The sequence below is a fragment of the Triticum aestivum genome, chromosome 2B (assembly GCF_018294505.1).
Source record: "Triticum aestivum cultivar Chinese Spring chromosome 2B, IWGSC CS RefSeq v2.1, whole genome shotgun sequence".
NCBI lineage: Eukaryota > Viridiplantae > Streptophyta > Magnoliopsida > Poales > Poaceae > Triticum > Triticum aestivum.
Window position 1 is genome coordinate 756,118,101 of NC_057798.1, and position 18,872 is coordinate 756,136,972.

Genomic DNA, 18,872 nt, shown 5'->3' on the forward strand with positions numbered 1-18,872 from the left:
CCGATTAGGGCTCGGAGTTATTAAACACTCAAAGACACCGATAACTGAACCGAGTCTGCATTACGGTTCAACGACACTTGATAATCTTCTTTAAGTACGAGTTTGTAACCGATCACGCCATTCCTAGCCTGTTTGGCTATATCCTTGTCGTGCAGATTTTAACTATGCTACCTGGTCCTTATTCCGGGAGCACCAGTTTCGACGATGAGCTAAGCTTACATCGATCTTCCTCGTCATACCATTTCTCCTTGACCAACAAACTTGATTTCGAGTTTGTGTCGTACCCATGGTTTCAATAACCTTTTGCTTCATCATTCCTTTGACTTGATGTCATCGCCAATTGATTACATCTTCATGAAATCTCTCGACAAATGTGTCGTGATCATCATCAACCTTATGAGCTCTTCCAGGATATCAACCGGATTCATGATGAGAAATACCATCCTTGCCCTCGATGATTTGTGTTGTCATCGACCACTTTATTGCCTTCCGTTCAACACAAACTTGTTCGTGTTTTGTGTTATACCTTAAGATGCTTGCTATCCAGCATTTGTTCGTCTTTACCTTGGAGTATTACCATCTTTTATGTCAAGAATGTCGTGAGAATTTCACCACCTCTTAAGAATTCTTGGTATGGTGAAACTTCTCACCATCACCATTCTTTCTTGGTCCTCGTGTTGATTCCAACCGGGGGTACCAACAAGTGAACGGTGTTGTTTGAGTTCTGGACTTCTAGCAACCCTATTGCTTTGAAGTTAACGATCGACAGTTCGTTCTTAGACTGTTGGTTATTGAATCGTCACTCTAACATTGATCTTGCTGCCTAAGGTCATATTTCGGGCACACCTTTCAACTAGTGATTGATGGTGTATGTTTTCCTCGAGCATACAACCTTATATCATTTGAATTGATAAGTGTCATCTTCTGGTTCACATTATCGTGGAAATCCATCCGTTGGAATTCTCGATGAATTGTCGCTGAGCCCATCAGCCACCTTCTCATCCTCTCGTTGATTTAATGATGAGCTCTTGTTTCAGAACTTGCTCCCATAGTTCATTTCTCGAGAATTTTACAATGTCTTCTTGTCAATTGTATTACACCTTTTCCTCTCAGGCATCCTGAGTCTCAGGTATCCTGACACCAATCGGATCTGAATCTCGGTCAGATATGATGGTTGGGACAACTTTCCAAGAGTTATGATGTTGATCCTTTGATGACCCGGTAACATGATGTCATGCCTAGCACCCCCCCCCGGCTGGAGGACCTATCATTATAGATTCCTTTTCAGCAAGGTTATCCATTCATCCATGAGGAAATTGTAAGACTTATTCTACAAGTTATTCCTGATGGATCCTTCGTGTTTCCAAAGTCTGATCTTCACCTGAAGACCATGTCAATGCTATCTCGAAGCATGTCAATGGTACTCCGATTTGCAATAGGAACATTTGAAGCACGATGCTAGATTTTATTTATCATTTATCCTAACACCGTTGTATGGGTAATATCATGAGATTCTCCCCCCCCTTACCTAAATGGTTTTCTACTTTATATCCTGTCATGGATATCTTGCTCTGCTTGTCCTTGGGAAGGATATACCCTTGAAATATGTTTTTAAACATATTTTCCTTTCCACTGTTCTGTTTGATCTGATGATCACATTTTCCTTCCATTGGTTTGTTTAAACCTCCTTGTGATCTATAATATATAAGAAGTAATAATCCACTGCTTGTGCAAACACCTCGATGTACAACTTTGTCAGTAAGACCCTGTTTCTAGTGTTGACGACATTTCGGTAGCCACCGACGGACGGGAACTTTGCCTATTGGTCCGCCTTGTTCAACTAGTAGGAAAATGGTTCTCTTCGTCCCTCGCCCTTGGTATCGATGTTGTTGTCGACATAACTGACAGTCTATCCTCTGACATGTCTTGCTTACATGATCGTGCGAGACATTACCGCCCTTCCTACTTTTAACCCACATGGTGGGCCCATAACCCACAGTTCCACCAGGATCGAAACCTGACTCTCCTGTACACCCCCTGTTCCCAAAGTTATTCCTCCTGCGTGGACTCGTACATAATTCATGAACCACCTTTCGATGAGATCATCAATTCTGGCAATGAAAACAATAATTATTCCGTTGCTTGAAACCCCTTTCACCTTTTGACTAGGCATTGAACGATTGCCTGGCTGCCTGAAACTTCTTGTTGGACCTTCCAACTTTACTCTCGATGTGTTCTATTTGTTCAACTCGAGAGGTACTCATATGCTCATTCATGGGTTAATCCCGTTTTATTACCCTTATAGCATTCTGTCGTTTTCGATCTACCCCGTTACCTATTCGTAAATACGATGAAGATCCCGAAGAAAAGATGCCGACTTCATCATAAGGACCTGAAGCAGAGAAATGAAGACATCAATGTATTGGACCGGTTCTCTTCGAGAAGAGCAAGCCAGAATGAGAAGACCCGCTAGATTCGTAACCGAACCTTCCCCCCTTTTCACTACCTCTTAAATCTCGGGACGAGATTTCTTGTAGTGGAGGAGAATTGTGATGCCCGGATAATTAGGCTGCAGTAATTCCACGCTAATGATGCCACATCACCTCGGTTACTGTTACTAATCTCGCGATGGTTCAAAAACGGTTCGAATTCAAATTTAAAATCAAGTCAAACAATTAAAGTTTTCAAAAGTCAAATCTAAAATGTTCTTAATGTGGCAAATAAATCATGGATATTATTGGTGGAGTAACAACATCTTTATAAAATATTTAAATACCCTAAAGTGATTAAAACAACATCAAAACAATTAGTTATACTCCTAATATATTTTACCAAATTCTAAACTATTTTTATTCTGAGGTAAAAACTTCTTAGAACAGTGGATTAATTTGACACACTATTTTTGGAGCTATTTTCATATTTTACTAAACCAAAAATATAGTGCAACTAAAATAAAACAGAAAGAAAATGAGAAAACAACAACAAAAGAAAAATAAAAGCCCCACCCCTCGCCGGGCCTCGGCCCAGCTGGCCACGGGGCTAGCCAGGCCGCCCAGCCGGCCCACTTGGCCCGGCCCCCCCACACACTCTGTTAACCCCCCACCCGACCGAAACCCTAGCCGTCGCCCCACTTCCCCCCCCCACTCCCCACGACCGCAGCCACTCCCCCCCCCACACTCCCTCGTCTCTCCCTCTCACCCGATCCAGATCGGATCGGGCCGTCCCCGTTGGCGGCGCCACCGTTCACCATCGCCGCCACCGCCCAGTGCCCGCCTCCTCAACCCTCCTTCCCGGTGCCCCCACACTCTAGATCGGGGAGGGGCCCGATCCCGTCGCCCCCGACCCAGCCGCCACGACGCCGCCGGATCGCTTCCTCGGCCTCAACTGCCCCGACCCCATCGTCCCTGGTGCCCGCGCCTCGCCCTGCGCCCCGCCGCCGCCCTGGCTCCGCAGGGCGCCGTGCTCGAGCCCCGCACCGCCCGGCGACCCTGTTGTGGTGCACGAGCCGCTCGCCGGTGACGGCCCCCTCCCTCGCGCCCGTGCCACGGCCTCCTTCTCACTGGACCTCGCCACCGCCCTTCGCCTCGTCCTCCTCGTCTCCTCCTCGCCAACGACGCATCCCCGTCCTCCTCCCCAAAGGCTTCACCGCGCCTCGACGCCCCTTCCCTCCAACGGACGGTGAGGACCCCGGTTCTCCTTCCCCCGCCTAGTGCCTTACCGCGGCGGCCCTCACCTCGGCCGCCCGCGTCGACTGCGCGCTTGACGGCGCTCCCGCCTTTGCTCGCCCCTCCTCGTGAACGCGCCCGCCACCCCCGCGCCCGACTACGCCGCACGCTGTTGGCCGCACCCTGCCGTCCTCGCCGCACGCGCTGCGAGGCCGAGCCCCGACGCTGGCGCCTTTGCAGCCCACCTCCGACAACCCCGCGGCCATCCTCCGGAGCGCCTCGTCGCGTTGCGTCTGCCGAACCCACCTATAGATCCAGCCGTCGCAGGAGATGGCCGGCAGGCGAGCACCTCCGCTCTCTGTTCGCATCGCCGGCGTTCGAACCACTAGGTGTGGCACCGACGCGTGGGCCCATGCTGTGTATTAGTTTGGGCCTAAACTTGTTTAGGGCTAAATCATAACCTTATGCACTCACTGACCTCTGGGCCTCTTGTTAACAAATTTAACTAAAACTATTAAAAAAACCCTGTTAACATGTGTACCTATGACACATGGGTCCAACTGGCCCCATTGACCAGTCAAACCGCTGACTGTGATAACCCAGTCAATGACATGCGGGTCCCACAAACACTGTTCACTATTTGACCAAGTCAACAGTCAATGCTGAGTCAGCAGTTGACCAGGCCCACTGTCTGCCTCACAAGGACATCCCTGGGTACACTTCTCTATGTATCCATGACAATTAAGTATTTATTATTTTTCGAATTAAATTAAATCCAGAAATTAGAAAATCATTTAAAACTTTAAAAATTAATATAAAATAATCCGTAGCTCGGTTGAAAATACCTTGTACATGAAAGTTGCTCAGAACGACGAGACGAATCCGGATACGCAGTCCGTTCGTCCGCCGCACACCCCTAACCTATCGAACCCGCAACTTTCCCCCTCCAGCTCCTCTGCCCGAAAACACGGAACACCGGGAATACTTTCCCGGATGTCTCCCCCCTTCGTCGGTATCACCTACTACCGCGTTAGGGCACACCGAACACCGCGTATTGCCTTGTTATATTTTGTGATGCTTTGTTTGCTCTGTATTCATTATTTCTTCCCCCCTCTTCTCTCCGGTAGACTACGAGACCGACGCTGCTGCTGCCCAGTTCGACTACGGAGTTGACGACCCCTCTCTCTTGCCAGAGCAACCAGGCAAGCCCCCCCTTTGATCACCAGATATCGCCTACTCTTTTCTCTATACTGCTTGCATTAGAGTAGTGTAGCATGTTACTGCTTTCCGTTATTCCTATCCTGATGCATAGCCTGTCCTTGCTACTACTGTTGTTACCATTACCTGCTATCCTACTGCTTAGTATAGGATGCTAGTGTTCCATCAGTGGCCCTACACTCTTGTCCGTCTGCCATGCTATACTACTGGGCCGTGATCACTTCGGGGGGTGATCACGGGCATATACGATATACTTTACACAGTTACATTACCTGTGATACTGTTCGGAGATGGGGGCTGAAGGGGCAGGTGGCTCCATCCCGGTAGAGGTGGGCCTGGGTTCCCGACAGCCCCCGACTGTTACTTTGTGGCGGAGCGGCAGGGCAGGTTGAGACCACCTAGGAGACAGGTGGGCCTGGCCCTGTTCGGCGTTCGCGGATACTTAACACGCTTAACGAGATCTTGGTATTTGATCTGAGTTGGCCACGAGCTTATACGCACTAACCATCTACGCAGGAGTAGTTATGGGTATCCCGACGTCGTGGTATCAGCCGAAGCACTTCAGACGTCAGCGACGGAGCGGCGCGCGCCGGATTGGACTGGAACGCCACTAGGCTAGGTCTGCTTCTGGCCGCCCACGCAACGTGCAGGTGTGCTCAGGGCGATGGGCCCAGACCCCTGCGCGCTTAGGTTTAGACCGGCGTGCTGACCTCTCTGTTGTGCCTAGGTGGGGCTGCGACGTGTTGATCTTCCGCGGCCGGGCATGACCTAGGAAAGTGTGTCCGGCCAAATGGGATCAAGCGTGCTGGGTAAGTTGGTGCACCCCTGCAGGGAAGTTAATCTATTCGAATAGCCGTGATCTTCGGTAACAGGACGACTTGGAGTTGTACCTTGACCTTATGACAACTAGAACCGGATACTTAATAAAACACACCCTTCCAAGTGCCAGATACAACCGGTGGTCGCTCTCTCTCAGGGATACGAGGAGGGGATCGCCGGGTAGGTTTATGCTATGCGATGCTACTGAAGATGCTACTTGGAGATGCTACTTGGAGATGCTACTTGGAGGACTTCAATCTACTCTCTTCTACATGCTGCAAGACGGAGGCTGCCAGAAGCGTAGTCTTCGACAGGATTAGCTATCCCCCTTTTATTCTGGCATTCTGCAGTTCAGTCCACCGATATGGCCCTTTACACATATCCCCATGCATATGTAGTGTAGCTCCTTGCTTGCGAGTACTTTGGATGAGTACTCACGGTTGCTTTTCTCCCTCTTTTCCCCCTTTTCCCTTTTACCTGGTTGTCGCAACCAGATGCTGGAGCCTTGGAGCCAGACGCCACCGTCGACGATGATTCCTACTACATTGGAGGTGCCTACTACTACGTGCAGGCTGCTGACGACGCCCAGGAGTAGTTTAGGAGGATCCCAGGCAGGAGGCCTGCGCCTCTTTCGATCTGTATCCCAGTTTGTGCTAGCCTTCTTAAGGCAAACTTGTTTAACTTATGTTTGTACTCAGATATTGTTGCTTCCGCTGACTCGTCTATGATCGAGCACTTGTATTCGAGCCCTCGAGGCCCCTGGCTTGTATTATGATGCTTGTATGACTTATTTATGTTTTAGAGTTGTGTTGTGATATCTTCCCGTGAGTCCCTGATCTTGATCGTACACATTTGCGTGCATGATTAGTGTATGATTGAATCGGGGGCGTCACATGCACTGAGGGTCCAAGTGCCTAAGGAATATCATCGTGCATTCGCGCATGTAAATACATCCCCTCCCCGATTGTTGTGGACACAAAAGAAAATATAAGAAGTGAAGATGGGTACACACACACTCAAGTGCGTGCTTTATTAAACACATGGCACTTCTAGGCGAGGTGTGTGGTGACATGATGCGACGGTTCACAAGACAGCATTCATTGTATTATCACATCATTATAAATATTAAATGTATTTATCTAGTTTATCTGAATGTGCAAAAATATTTGTAACTAATAATCCATTTGCCCACTTAAGAATCACCGAAGCTTAAGCATGTCATTGTGGTGATTGTGTGCACCGATGAAATCCCTGAAATATAGAAAAGTGACTAATGATGACTATCGGTTATTCAATAAAGTGGCATGTTCTTATCTAACTGCATTTGTTAAGATTCTTGGATGGAGGAGCAAAGGATTTCATTCTGAATTATTTTTACATCAGTTATTGATTCTGTTAATACATATTCTACCTCACATGACCTCGTCAGAAACAAGTTTGTTTTACGTATGCCATGTACTCAAAAAAGTTCCCCACAAAAAAAAGTTCCAAAATCCCGGGTTCGCCTTTTCTGACAGGCAATTGAGCATCTTTCACTGAAGTTGTGTGTGTGCTCAATCAATCTTCAGCTGTGGGACTTCACTGAACCTGGTTCACAGAGCTGTTCATGTGAAGACTGCGAACTTCATGTGTTCGGTTCTTGGGTGTGCTGCTTCCATCGAATACATCCACGAAATGAATTTGTTTACTTCTGTGTTCTACTACCGTTTCAGTCTTTTACGATGCTATAAAACGGGGTCACAAGCATTCGATATACATATTGTAAAAATAAAAAATAAAAAAATCAGAGATATATGAGCACGTCCTCATGATTTTGCTGTGCCGCTTCAACAGAATAGAAGTGCCAAGTCTCTGCACCTCTCGATTCCGCAGTAATTCGTCTATCTGACAAACGAAAGAAACATTACTCAACAAGGTAGTAAGAATATCATCACTACTTCCACAACATTTCCAACCGATTGCATGCATCTTCCAGAAGAAAAAACAATGATTACATGCATATTCACCGGCTATGCACTTATGCAGAACACACTCCACAATCTTCCGGCCCAATGAGGACATGAATAGGCCGTCCAACTCGTCAAGATAGCTCCAGGCATCTTGACACACGGTGTTAGGCGGCTCAGGCGTCGCCTTCACCGTCGTCGCTGTCATGGTGGAAGCGCAGCGCCGGCGCGTGCAGGCAGAGGAAGACGGCCTTGTTGGTGGCACACGGCGACCAACTCGCGGTAGACCGGCCTGCAGGTAGCTTTCGTCATAGACCCCGCATGCCGCCACGGCGACCTCGTGGCTGGTGTTGGCCGTGGCAGTCGTTTGTCCTATAGTACGTTATGGAGTGAGCCAATTGTTTAGCCACCGGTCAAAATTTGGCTCACGGACGACCAATGTAGGCGATCGGTGATCAGCGCACCGACCGGCGTCATGTAGGGCAGGCTGGCCAGCATTGCATCCGCAAGCTAAGTTGGCGCACACGAGGGCCATGGCCGCCGCCCATGCTAGGGCTCGCGGCCGCGTCAGCTAGGTCTGCATTTAATTCCCGTTAAGTCGGAATTGAGCGGATGGTGCAAACAGCATGGTGATCGAAGTTTTCTTTGGCCACTCGATTCATGTTGACAATGACAGGGCACGTATAATCTATCATGAATCTTGTGATGCCGATTGCTCAAGAGAAAGTAAGAACTAGTCTAAGGATGTGCGCTCTGCTGCGCAAAGGCAGTGTGCATGTACTAACTAACTCTGTATTTAAGGTTTGCTAGTACTATAATATGTTTTGGGATGCATGGAATAATACACAACAAAACAGGATGAAACAAGAAATTCCACCCACATTTATTTCTGATTGGTACAAAACTATAAAGACTTAACTGACCGATCAACGCTCACATACATAGGAAAACAGAACACACTCGCATGACAGACATAAGCAAGTAAAAAAGCAAGTGCCTTTTTGAAAAAAAAAGTAAAAAGCAAGCAAGGAGCAGGTGGACATCGACCGCTTGAAACCAACATGCAAGAAACACACATATCCAACGAACCAAAAGTCTTGCATGAATGACGCGCTCACTAACATGCCTTTTCCCTGACGCACTGCACATTATCTTGGGCACTTTTGCCCTGAGCCTTCCACGCCTTCTTCATCTTGCAGAGGCACGAGTGGCCTCCGAAGGCGATGCAGCAGTCCACTCCAACCTTAATGACCTTACCCCCCGAAAGATGCCTATTTGCAATGGCATTTTTCATACCTTCTCCAAAGCTCTTGAAACACGCATTCACGACGTCCTGATCGACACCGTCACACACCGGCGCACCGCCGGCGGCAGGTACCTGGCCCACAGCAACGGCGCACATCAGCACGACCAGCGCCGCCACGGCAACGAGCCTCGGGAGCATTGCTACAGCCATGACCAGATCGATGCTGGATATAGCTGATCGAAGGTCGCTGCACTCACTCACTGCTTATGCCTGGTGTGGGTTGTTTTGGTGTAGAGGTCTGCCGGAGCTTTTATAGAGCTAGATATGGGCATTTGGAGTCCTAGCTGGACTCCATTAGACGACACGTGGCCAATGGCCGAGTGGGTGGAATACAACGTGCCTATTACGCCCATCCATCCATCATCCATCGGCTGCGCGGCGCCGCAGGGGATAACGATCTATTCTTTGATCAACAAAGCGTACTTTGGGATATACTTCCTCCGTCTAAAAATAAGTGTTTTGAGGTCCAAAAATAAGTGTCTTGAGGTTAGTATAAATTTATACTAAAGCTAGTATAAAGTTGAAACACTTATTTTGGGACGGAGGGAGTAGCACTAAACTACTACGAGGTTTATAATAAACTATATTAAACTAAAATTTCCTAAGAAAAGTAAATTAAACTAAACAACGGTCCATCACAAAAGTCATACGTGACAGGAACATCCATCTATGAACCTATACTTTTCTTCCTGCCCCACGCACGAGTCACGTCGCACCATGCATTCATCAATACAATCCCAGCTAGACAGAACACACATAAGGTCGGCTAAGATCATCTACAACCGGGCGCCACAAATCCGTCTCATACGGCCGGGCGGGCTTTTCGGTCATTGACCGGTCATGAAAATTTGACCCAGACGGACTCCTTAAACGGGCCTCAAATGCCCGGGCTGACCGGCACCCCTCATATCCAGCCCAAATATGGGGCGGATATGGAGGTGTCCGGGTGCGCCCGACATGTCGTACATGACAACCGACCCCATTGCAAATTGCACTTAATCCACCAAACCCTTCCTCCTCCTCACGCTGCCCTCCAACCTTTCCCACGCCCGAGCCCTTACCGTCCGCCACCCTTACTCCCCATCCTCACCATCGGTCCCGATCCATCGGTGTAGATGTCGGCGTAGACGTCAAGGATGCGAAGATCATGTTGGCGGACGAAACCCTCTTGGATGAGTATGCAAAGAAGTGGCTTGCGGACAAGAAGAAGAATATCGACGACATTAGGGAGTACGAGGCGACGAGGGCGGCAACGGCGGCAGATCATGCAGCCAGGATGCAAGCGGAGGAGGCAAGCCGGATGCAGGCGAGCAGGACGCAGTCCGCCTGGGCCGGAGCATGCGCCATGGATGGCTCCTGGCCAGTGATCCGAAGCCATCCGTCACGCTCGGACATTGATTTCATTTTGCATGTCCGGTTTGTTGAATTATGATTTGCTTTGCTTTGTTTCGAACTGTTGAATTCGGACAATCTGTATCGTATGACGTGCATGAATTTGAGGATCGGCATTTGAGATATGTGGATGAGCGACGCAATACATGAGGGGCCCGTGGACGCTGTCCGCGGATGCGTCCGAACGCGCTTGCGGGCATATAGGAGGCAGGATTTTGCCAAGTCCAGCTATAGATGCTCTAACCAGACTCTTCAAATCATACACTGCAAGCCCTGTCACACACTACAAACTGCCAAAGCCTCTGAAATGTCGGTTCATCTTCCAAAATGCTCATCACAAGTTCACACCAGTTAAATTTCAGTGTCACGTTCCAAGTTAAGCCGGGACAGCAGCCACACTACACCGACCAGGTTCTAAATCTAGACACGGCTAGAGCTCATGAAAGGAACAACACATGCGGACACAATTCATGAGCATCGATCGACTAGTTATAATCCCTCGGCATGTAGGATGGCATCAGCGCCCAAGTCCACGCTGCCTGCCGCCGGAATCACACAAAAACACATGGAGCCCCGAGGATAGGATGGGAACGCTGCTCTGGTTACGGTTCCGTCGAATCTGTCTGTGCAAACATGACAGTGAACTAATATTCAGACAGCTCAAACTACACAAATTCACAAGAAAAATGGAACAGATTGTGATAGTACATGGTGTTTACATGCAGAAGCACATTTGTCCCGCTGGTAATAATATTGATCTGAATTGGATTTGAGATATGTAACTGCAATTTTTCCTTTTACGTGTTGCAGTTTAATTTGCAATGTAAGTATGCATGTCTGTCAATTCAATCCCCCCCCCCCTCCTCTTGCACTCCAGTCGCCCCCCGAGGCGGCGGAGCGCCTCCACCCCTCCACCCCGTCTCGACCCCCCTCCTCCTCCACCCCCCTTCGCCGCTGCCGGCAGAGGCCACTGGCGTGCCCGAGTGGAGCCGGCGGCGGCGGACGTTCCTTCCCCGCGCGCTTGGAGGTGGAGTCGGGGCTCCCTCCTGCCCGGCGATGGTGCTGCTCGGCTGGCGGAGGTGTGGCTCGGCAGTGGGGTTCCACGGGCCTTGAGTGCCCTTGACGCGGCTGCGTGGCCATTGACTGCGGGGTGGCGCAGTTCAGATCAATATTATTACTAGCGGGACAAATGTGCTTCTGCATGTAAACACCATGTACTATCACAATCTGTTCCATTTTTCTTGTGAATTTGTGCAGTTTGAGCCGTCTGAATATTAGTTCACTGTCATGTTTGCACAGACAAATTAAACGTGGCAGTGGAGGTTGTCCCCTCCTGTCGGCTGCGTTGCGGTTGCCCCCGAGCCCGGTGTGTCCTCGTCCTCCCTCCAAGTCTCGTGTTGGTGGTCTCAGTGAGACGGTGAAGTTGGTGCGGTGATCGTGGTGGCACAGGCTGGTGGGCGGCATGTTGGGCGGTGCACTTCCGATTTGTCTGGGGTGACGGTGGTGGTTTCGAGGCGGGAGAAATCCCTTGCGGCTCGTTCACCACCGATGCGGCTGCGCCCATGGGCACCGCTGGACCTTCCTGAGGGGCATCGGTGATACCCCTTCCCCACTGCCATCCGCGTACCGGGGAAAACCCTAGGACTTGTCCAGGCAACAGCGACGTCGTCGTTGCGTTCCTTCCTGAAGGTGTTGCTTGGTATGCGAGGCTTCGAAGTGCTAGGCGTGTGGTGGTACTTCTCCGAAGGGTGTAGCGGGTGTCGGCCATCTTCGCTTAGTTGAGCTGCTGGCGTCGGCATTTGTTTCTCTTTTGTTTCTCTCCTTTTCTTTTTGGCTTGTTTGTGCTGCGGCCCCATCGAGCTAGTTGTATCGGTTGGTTGTTGCTTTATAATATAAAGCGGGGAGACCCTTTTGGAATTTGCAATGTAAGTTGGAATACAGAGCAAGGCAGAGGCACTGAACATAAATAAATGAGTCTAACAAAGTGACAGAACTTCTAATTTAGGTCAATCTAAAGGAATATTAACTTATAACTTACGTCAGCAAAGGAAAAAAACAGAATCATGAGTGTTGGCAGCCACAATCAACAAACTGTGTGTCTGTATGTGCCAGCTACGATCCTACAGAGATTAATGCTTATATTCAGCATGCATTGGCAGACTCAGAAAGAGGCAGCTGAAATGTTCCAACTACACGGCCCACCAAGGAGCATACAACTGATCTTACGAGGCCGATTCGAATCAAACAGCTTGTGAACACAGTATGTTCTTGCTATAAAAAGAAGAGAGTGACTCAGGGGAAGCAACTTTTCGGTGGACGCGGGCTTGTGTGGACTTAATCTTGGCCGCAGGTGGATTCCTGGAGATGAGCAAACGTCAAGTCGCTGTCCCCCCATGCTCTATCGCTAGTGATAGGTGGTAGGGTCCTTAGGCGTATTGCTTTGGAACAAAATGTTTTGTGCTTTTGAGGCTGGACCAGCGAACAGCGCGATGTGGTACTGGTGCAGCTCGTTTGGTGCATTTGCAAGATCACGTGACCAAAGTGGTGGACAGCTTGTCCACACAAAACTGTTCAGCTATTCATTAATCAAAAGCAGGGTTGGTCCATCGGTGACGACCCAGGTCGAAGCGACGACTGCTGCTCCTCTGTCCAGCTCGTCTTCTTCCTCGGGGTCGAGACTGAGCGACCAAGATCCAAGCGACGCCTGCTGCTCTTCTCTACACCTCCTCTTCTTCCTCCGGATCGAGAGCTTGGATAGGGCTCCATGGACCTGTTCGTGTCGCCGGAGGGCGATTCAGAAAAGAGGTAATTAAACTGCAACTTAATCTCCCTCTAGGCCAAGGTTTGATTAGATCCGCTTGTTTATTGGATGTAGTCGCTGCGGATTGCTAAGATTACTTGGTCCCCTTTTTTGCACGCAGGATTAGCCATGGGCAGATGGAGGGTGTTGCTGTTGCGCGCCCTATAGAGTCCCAGGCATCTATCAGCGTCGCCGAGGGCGACATCCGCCGTGCCGGAGACCTCTACAGCAGCGGCGGAAATGCTGGATCTGTCGGCGAGGGTCCGCTTTTGCAAGTGTGCTCAGAGGCTACCAGCGGGTGGACACGCAGGTATTAGTAATCAATTTATTTTGATTATCTTCTTGGCTATATGCTTGAATGTCAGGCTCGCCACCTGTATTATATGTAGGAATTTACGGTCGATTCATCTAGTTCCTAAATTTTAGCCAGGGTGTTCGCTCTGGAAGTGTACAAAGTTTTTGTATACTGATGAAAATGTTCATATTAGCATCATGGTTGTAGTCATAAAGGCAAAGGACATTTGTTTGGATGTCTTCAACTTATGTAATTGAAACGGACGTAAGAAAAGGGATGGGGTTGGATAATGGACTAATCCATTTTATGGTGGCTCTTTTTGTTGTGGCAATATCGGATAGTGGTCATTCAATTTAATTAGCAATTTTGTTGTCTTTAGAGTACCAGGGGCTTAGTTTTCACTCTGTTATGGAAATGTCACATACGGTAGTTCAAGCTGGTTTGATTTTCCAACTACGTGCGGATAACTAAACTTGTAATTGTACCATGACAGAGTAAGGATAAGGAAAGCCCCTGCGGAGCGAGAGCTAAATCCTAACCAGAAAAGTGCTCTTGAACTATCGATGAGGGCGTTCATAAGTAAATGAGATGGCAATGTAGTCAACCCAGCAGTCGGCACTTCATTTGATTCACTGGATGAGACGTATCAATTCTACAATTTGTATTCGTGGGAGGTTGGATTTGGCATAAGGTATTCGAAAAGCAGGCTAAATGTGGAGAGGGTGAAGTGCATGCAGGAGATTGTATGTGGATGCGCGGTGCGTTTTTTAATATTTCTGGCAGTGAGCAAAAAACATGAGTGCTATGCGATCAAAACATGATCGGTACTGACGATTGATTCCATGTCCATTGGCAGGGTAAACCGGAGAGGGAGAATACAAGATCAACTAGGTGCGGCTGTGCTGCCAGGATTAGGCTACTGAGGTCGGATGACAATGGATGGTATATTTCAGAACACATGCCTCGCTCGGATCGCCTCGTACCCAGCCGCCGCCTCCAACGTAGCCAACCGCCGCCTCCCCAAAACTAGGGTTCTTTGCCTCCCACCGGCGCCGGTGCCGGTCCGTCCCGTCTCCGGTGGCCTTAGGGCCATGGAGGCGGAGTGGATCTCGGCCCATGCCGGTGGGAGGGTTCCGCTTTCATATTTTTTTTCGAGCTTTGTTGGGGTTTATGTCCTGTTCAGGAAGGCGAGACGGCGGCGGCTCCCTGAAGATGGAATAAAGGTCTCCCCGTCTAGTCCCCGTTCCGGTGATGTGTGTAGCATCATCGGTGGGCGTGTGGAGATGTGTCTCCGGCGGATCTGTCTTTGGTGGATTTGCTCGGATCTGTTCGTCGTTCGTCTTCGTTCGTGTGTCTTCAGGTTGGATCCTTTTGATCTACACTCTTCATCTGCGGCGGTTGCTGTTCTGGTGCGTTGGTTCCATGGGGCCTTAGCACGATGACCTCCCGACTGTCTACTACAACAATGTTTGCCCGGCTCTGTCGAGGGAGGGGCGATGACAGCGGCGCGCCTTCGGCTCGCTTCAGTGCTTGTAGTCGTCGCTAGGTGGTCTACGGTTCTGGATGTAATTTTTATTATTTCTAGTGTCCATTGTACTACCATGATTGAAGATGAATAGATTGAAAGTTTTTCCGCAAAAAAAAAACTAGGTGCGGCTGTGCTGCCAGGATTAGGCTACTGAGGTCGGATGACAATGGATGGTATATTTCAGAACACATGCCTCTTCACAACCACTCTCTCTCAAGTACTTGCGGCGAGAAAATGCACTGGCCTTCACACAGGCTCATTGATCGCTACACTAAAGATCTTGTTAGGCAGCTGAGAGAAAACAATGTTAGCCTTGGAAAAGTTTTTAGCATAGTTGGTAGTTTTTTTGGATCAGTTGACAATGTGCCATTTACAAAAAGGTCATTGAAGACGCTGTGCTGCAAGCTGAACAAAGAACAGTCTGATTCAGATGCCCGGAAGACAATGGACATACTTGCAGAGATGAAGGCAAACGATCCAGAATTCAATTATACTGTCCAAGTTGATGATGAGAGCACAACAAAAACACTTATGTGGGTTAACGGGCGTAGTGTAGAACAGTACAGGTGTTTCGGAGATGTTGTGACATTTGATACAACATACATGCACTAATTGCGTGAGATGACTAGTCCCCCAATTGATGTGTGATGGGCCCTCACGCAACTTTTTGCACGTCGAGACGTGACGACAACAGTGAGATGGTAGATGTTCCATCCGGCCCATCGCGAACCTGGGCATCCACGGACCTAACCAACAAACTACACGGTCTAGCTGCTAAAAACAAATTACGTGTTTAATTACCGAGGCACAGAAACATGGTGGGAAACCATGTCCAAATCGGTGCCATAATTGTGATTAATAATGATAGTTCGTGGGGTATTGTCATTTTCCAACGGCGAACTCCTTTGATTTACTACAACATAGAGTCGTTGACAATCCACAGCCGGTGCTCTTTGGTTAAATTTGGTCCATCTCGCGCTAATATGCTGTTAATGAAGGGATTTGGTCCATCTCACGCTAATATGCTGTTAATGAAGGATTATCTATACAAAACTTAAGCATGACAGTGACGGGGGGTCACGTGCAAGGGCGAAATTCAAGTCCACATGGGCGACTCTCTTTTTGCTGCATGCGCATGCTCGAGTGTACCTGGTACATCAACGGAAAGCTAGATTCTGTCGCTACACCACCCTCACTGACAACCAGAATACGTGGGCGGGGATGGTCTACGGGGGGACAGTCCCGCAAATACCGTGATGAAGCTGGCCAATGTGTAAAACAGACGGACTGGATAAAGTCCTCATAGTGCTTGTCCACCGTTCGGCATTTTCGGTGACTCAGGCTCTTATTTGTGACCCTAGCAGTTAGCCAGACAAGGAATGTAATAAGCATAAATAAATGAGTCCTGAGGAACTTGGATCATGCAAATGTGGCACCTTTGTGCAGCAGACCTTTTTATATTACCCAGGTAGTCTAAATGTGCAAAGAGCTTCGATGTGCAAAAGCCTCCTGAAAGTGGCTGCTTAAACTGTAGCCATGTTACTACATCGTGCAAATGCTGATCACAACTGTTTAAATCCCAGTGCTACATTCTAAAATAGGCGGGGACAGCAGCCACACGAGCGATGTCGGTTACACAACACTGACCGAATTCTAAACCTAGACACGGCTAGAGCACATGAACAATGTTGGACACAATTCACGAGCACCAATAATCGAGTCGTCAACCCTAGATTAGTTATGAGTCACGTCTCATAGGCAAGGCGATGCAATCTGCGCGAAGTCCACGCTGCCGGAATCACACAAAAAGACATGGAGCTCCGAGGATGGGAATGTTAGTCTCTGGCTACACGGCTCCGTCGAATCTGTGCAAAAGAGACAAAATATCAATATCCAGACGATAGAAAAGATTTGAGCTCATATCACACAGATTCGAGAGCAAGCAAAATGGAACAGATTGCGGAGGCTACATATAGTACATGGTGTTAAAATGCACAAGCATAATAGCATCTGTCCCGCAGGTAACAGTATTGATCTGAACTGAATTCGAGATATGTAACTACTAACATTTCCTTTTTTGCGTTTCCCAGCGTAAAGTTGGAATACACGGCCGGGCAGAGGTATGTATATACATGACAAGCTTCTAACTTAGGTCAATCTAAAAAATAAAACTCATGTCACCTAAGGAAGAAAAACACGATCATGGGTCTTGTTAGCCACAATCAACAAACTGTGTCTGTATGCCCTCTATGATACTACAGAGACTAATGCTTATATTCGGCATGCATTAGCAGACTCACAAAGAGGCAGGTGAAATGTTCGAACTATCACGGTCCATCTAGGAGCATACAACTATCTGATGAGGCTGATTCGAATCAAACAGCTTGTGAACGCAGTCTGTTCTAGCTATAAAAAGCAGTGAGTGACTCAGGCTCTTATTTGTGACCGTAGCAGTTATGGAGATTCGTTTCAAAATAATAATGGAGATAAAATTATAGCTGTGAAGATGACTAAAAGTCTAAAAGAAAAAAGAACTAGGGCCGAGAAGGGGACCACACTCATATAAGAATTTGCAGCACAGATTGTACATAAGAGTTTACAAGCAAAATGGAACGAATTATCAGGGCCCACATACATAGTATACAGAATTACAGGCTGAACCACAGAAGAAAAATAGCATCTGTCCAAAATAGCACCTGTCCCAGTCATAATATTGATCTCAACTGAATATTAAACATGTTACTGCAAACATAAATAAGTTGAGTCCTGGAAAAATAGGTGTTGGAATTGATCTCAGGCAGTTATTGACTGAGAGAAAAGGGGGAGTCTTTTCCCACGATGGTGTTCTGATCGGGCACACCCAGAACCAACGTTTGGTTTCGGTCCCTGGCCCATCAGCCCCTCTCATATATAAAGAAGAGTCACGTACCTCTTGAGGAGAGTACACACATAAGTACGAGTTAAACCTCTAAGTCCAACTACCGATCCTAAAAAGAGGGAGCTGATGACCAGAAGACCGTCTACCACCGCCAGCCGCCGCAAGGTCTGTGCTGGCGGCGTTCCTGCTACCATCTGCATCATTCAGCTGCTGCCTTTCTCTTCCCCGACAATCTTCTGTTGCTGGAGATCACAAGGTGCAGCCATGGTCTACACAGGGGGCTGCATCGGGCAGCCGCCATGGGATTTCTCCAAGCACCTGTAAGTCCTCACGCTTCCGCATAATGCTGTTGATCTAGTCAGAGATTAGGCCCTTACGTTGACTACCCTAAGGCTATTTTTTCCTGACAATAGGATCATACAAAAGTGGTACCTTTGTGTTGCAGGACTTCCTATACTACCTAAGTAGTCTAACAAACTTCTAACTTATGTCGGTTTGATTAAAAAACTTAGAAGTTATATCACCAAAGGAAAACAGATCAGGGGTCTTGGCAGTCACAATCGACAAACTGGGTGTGCCCTCTACCATCATACAGAGATTAATGCTTACATTTGGCATGTACTGGAGACTCGGAAAGAGGCAGGTGAAATGTTCAAACTATCTTAAAAAGGAAAGCAAAACTGGGTGCCCCACCTATAACTGACCTTATGAGGCTGATTCAAATGAACCAGCTTGTGAGCACAAGCTGTTCTTGTTATACAGAGGAGTGGGTCAGGTGTCAGGCTCTTATTTGTGACCGTAGCAATTATGCAGATTTATTTCAAAACCACATTGAGATGTGAAGATGACTAAAAGACTCGCTCTTCTGCATCTTTATATTTATAAAAGAAAAGACATATAAGATAAGCCGTGCTTGCATGAAACGTATATTCATGAGGTGAGCGAAGTAAATGGAAGGTAAACTGGATCGATACCAGTATTCCTTCTACACCCTGAACAAAAAGCATTCATAGTCGTTATATAGC

At 48.1% G+C, this 18,872-nt stretch overlaps 2 protein-coding genes across 3 annotated transcripts; one reads left to right on the forward strand and one right to left on the reverse strand.

Annotated features, from left to right (window-relative positions):
- Positions 1-8,504: 8,504 nt before the first annotated feature.
- On the reverse strand, positions 8,505-9,170 carry LOC123042488 (uncharacterized). The gene has a single exon (XM_044464933.1). It carries the CDS (start codon positions 9,102-9,104, stop codon positions 8,766-8,768), a length of 339 nt encoding a protein of 112 aa, XP_044320868.1. The 5' UTR covers positions 9,105-9,170; the 3' UTR covers positions 8,505-8,765.
- A 3,639-nt stretch (positions 9,171-12,809) lies between these two features.
- Positions 12,810-15,480, forward strand: LOC123042489 (uncharacterized). Of its 2 annotated transcripts, none has more exons than XM_044464934.1 (4): positions 12,810-13,151; positions 13,268-13,456; positions 14,298-14,332; positions 15,092-15,480. In XM_044464934.1, exons 1-4 carry the CDS (start codon positions 13,111-13,113, stop codon positions 15,121-15,123), a joined length of 297 nt encoding a protein of 98 aa, XP_044320869.1. In that variant the 5' UTR covers positions 12,810-13,110; the 3' UTR covers positions 15,124-15,480. The 2 variants fall into 2 exon arrangements, 1 of the variants encoding a protein (XP_044320869.1); XR_006418804.1 differs by lacking the exon at positions 15,092-15,480 and adding an exon at positions 13,935-14,199 and having other exon boundaries at positions 12,816-13,151; positions 14,298-14,786.
- Positions 15,481-18,872: the final 3,392 nt, after the last annotated feature.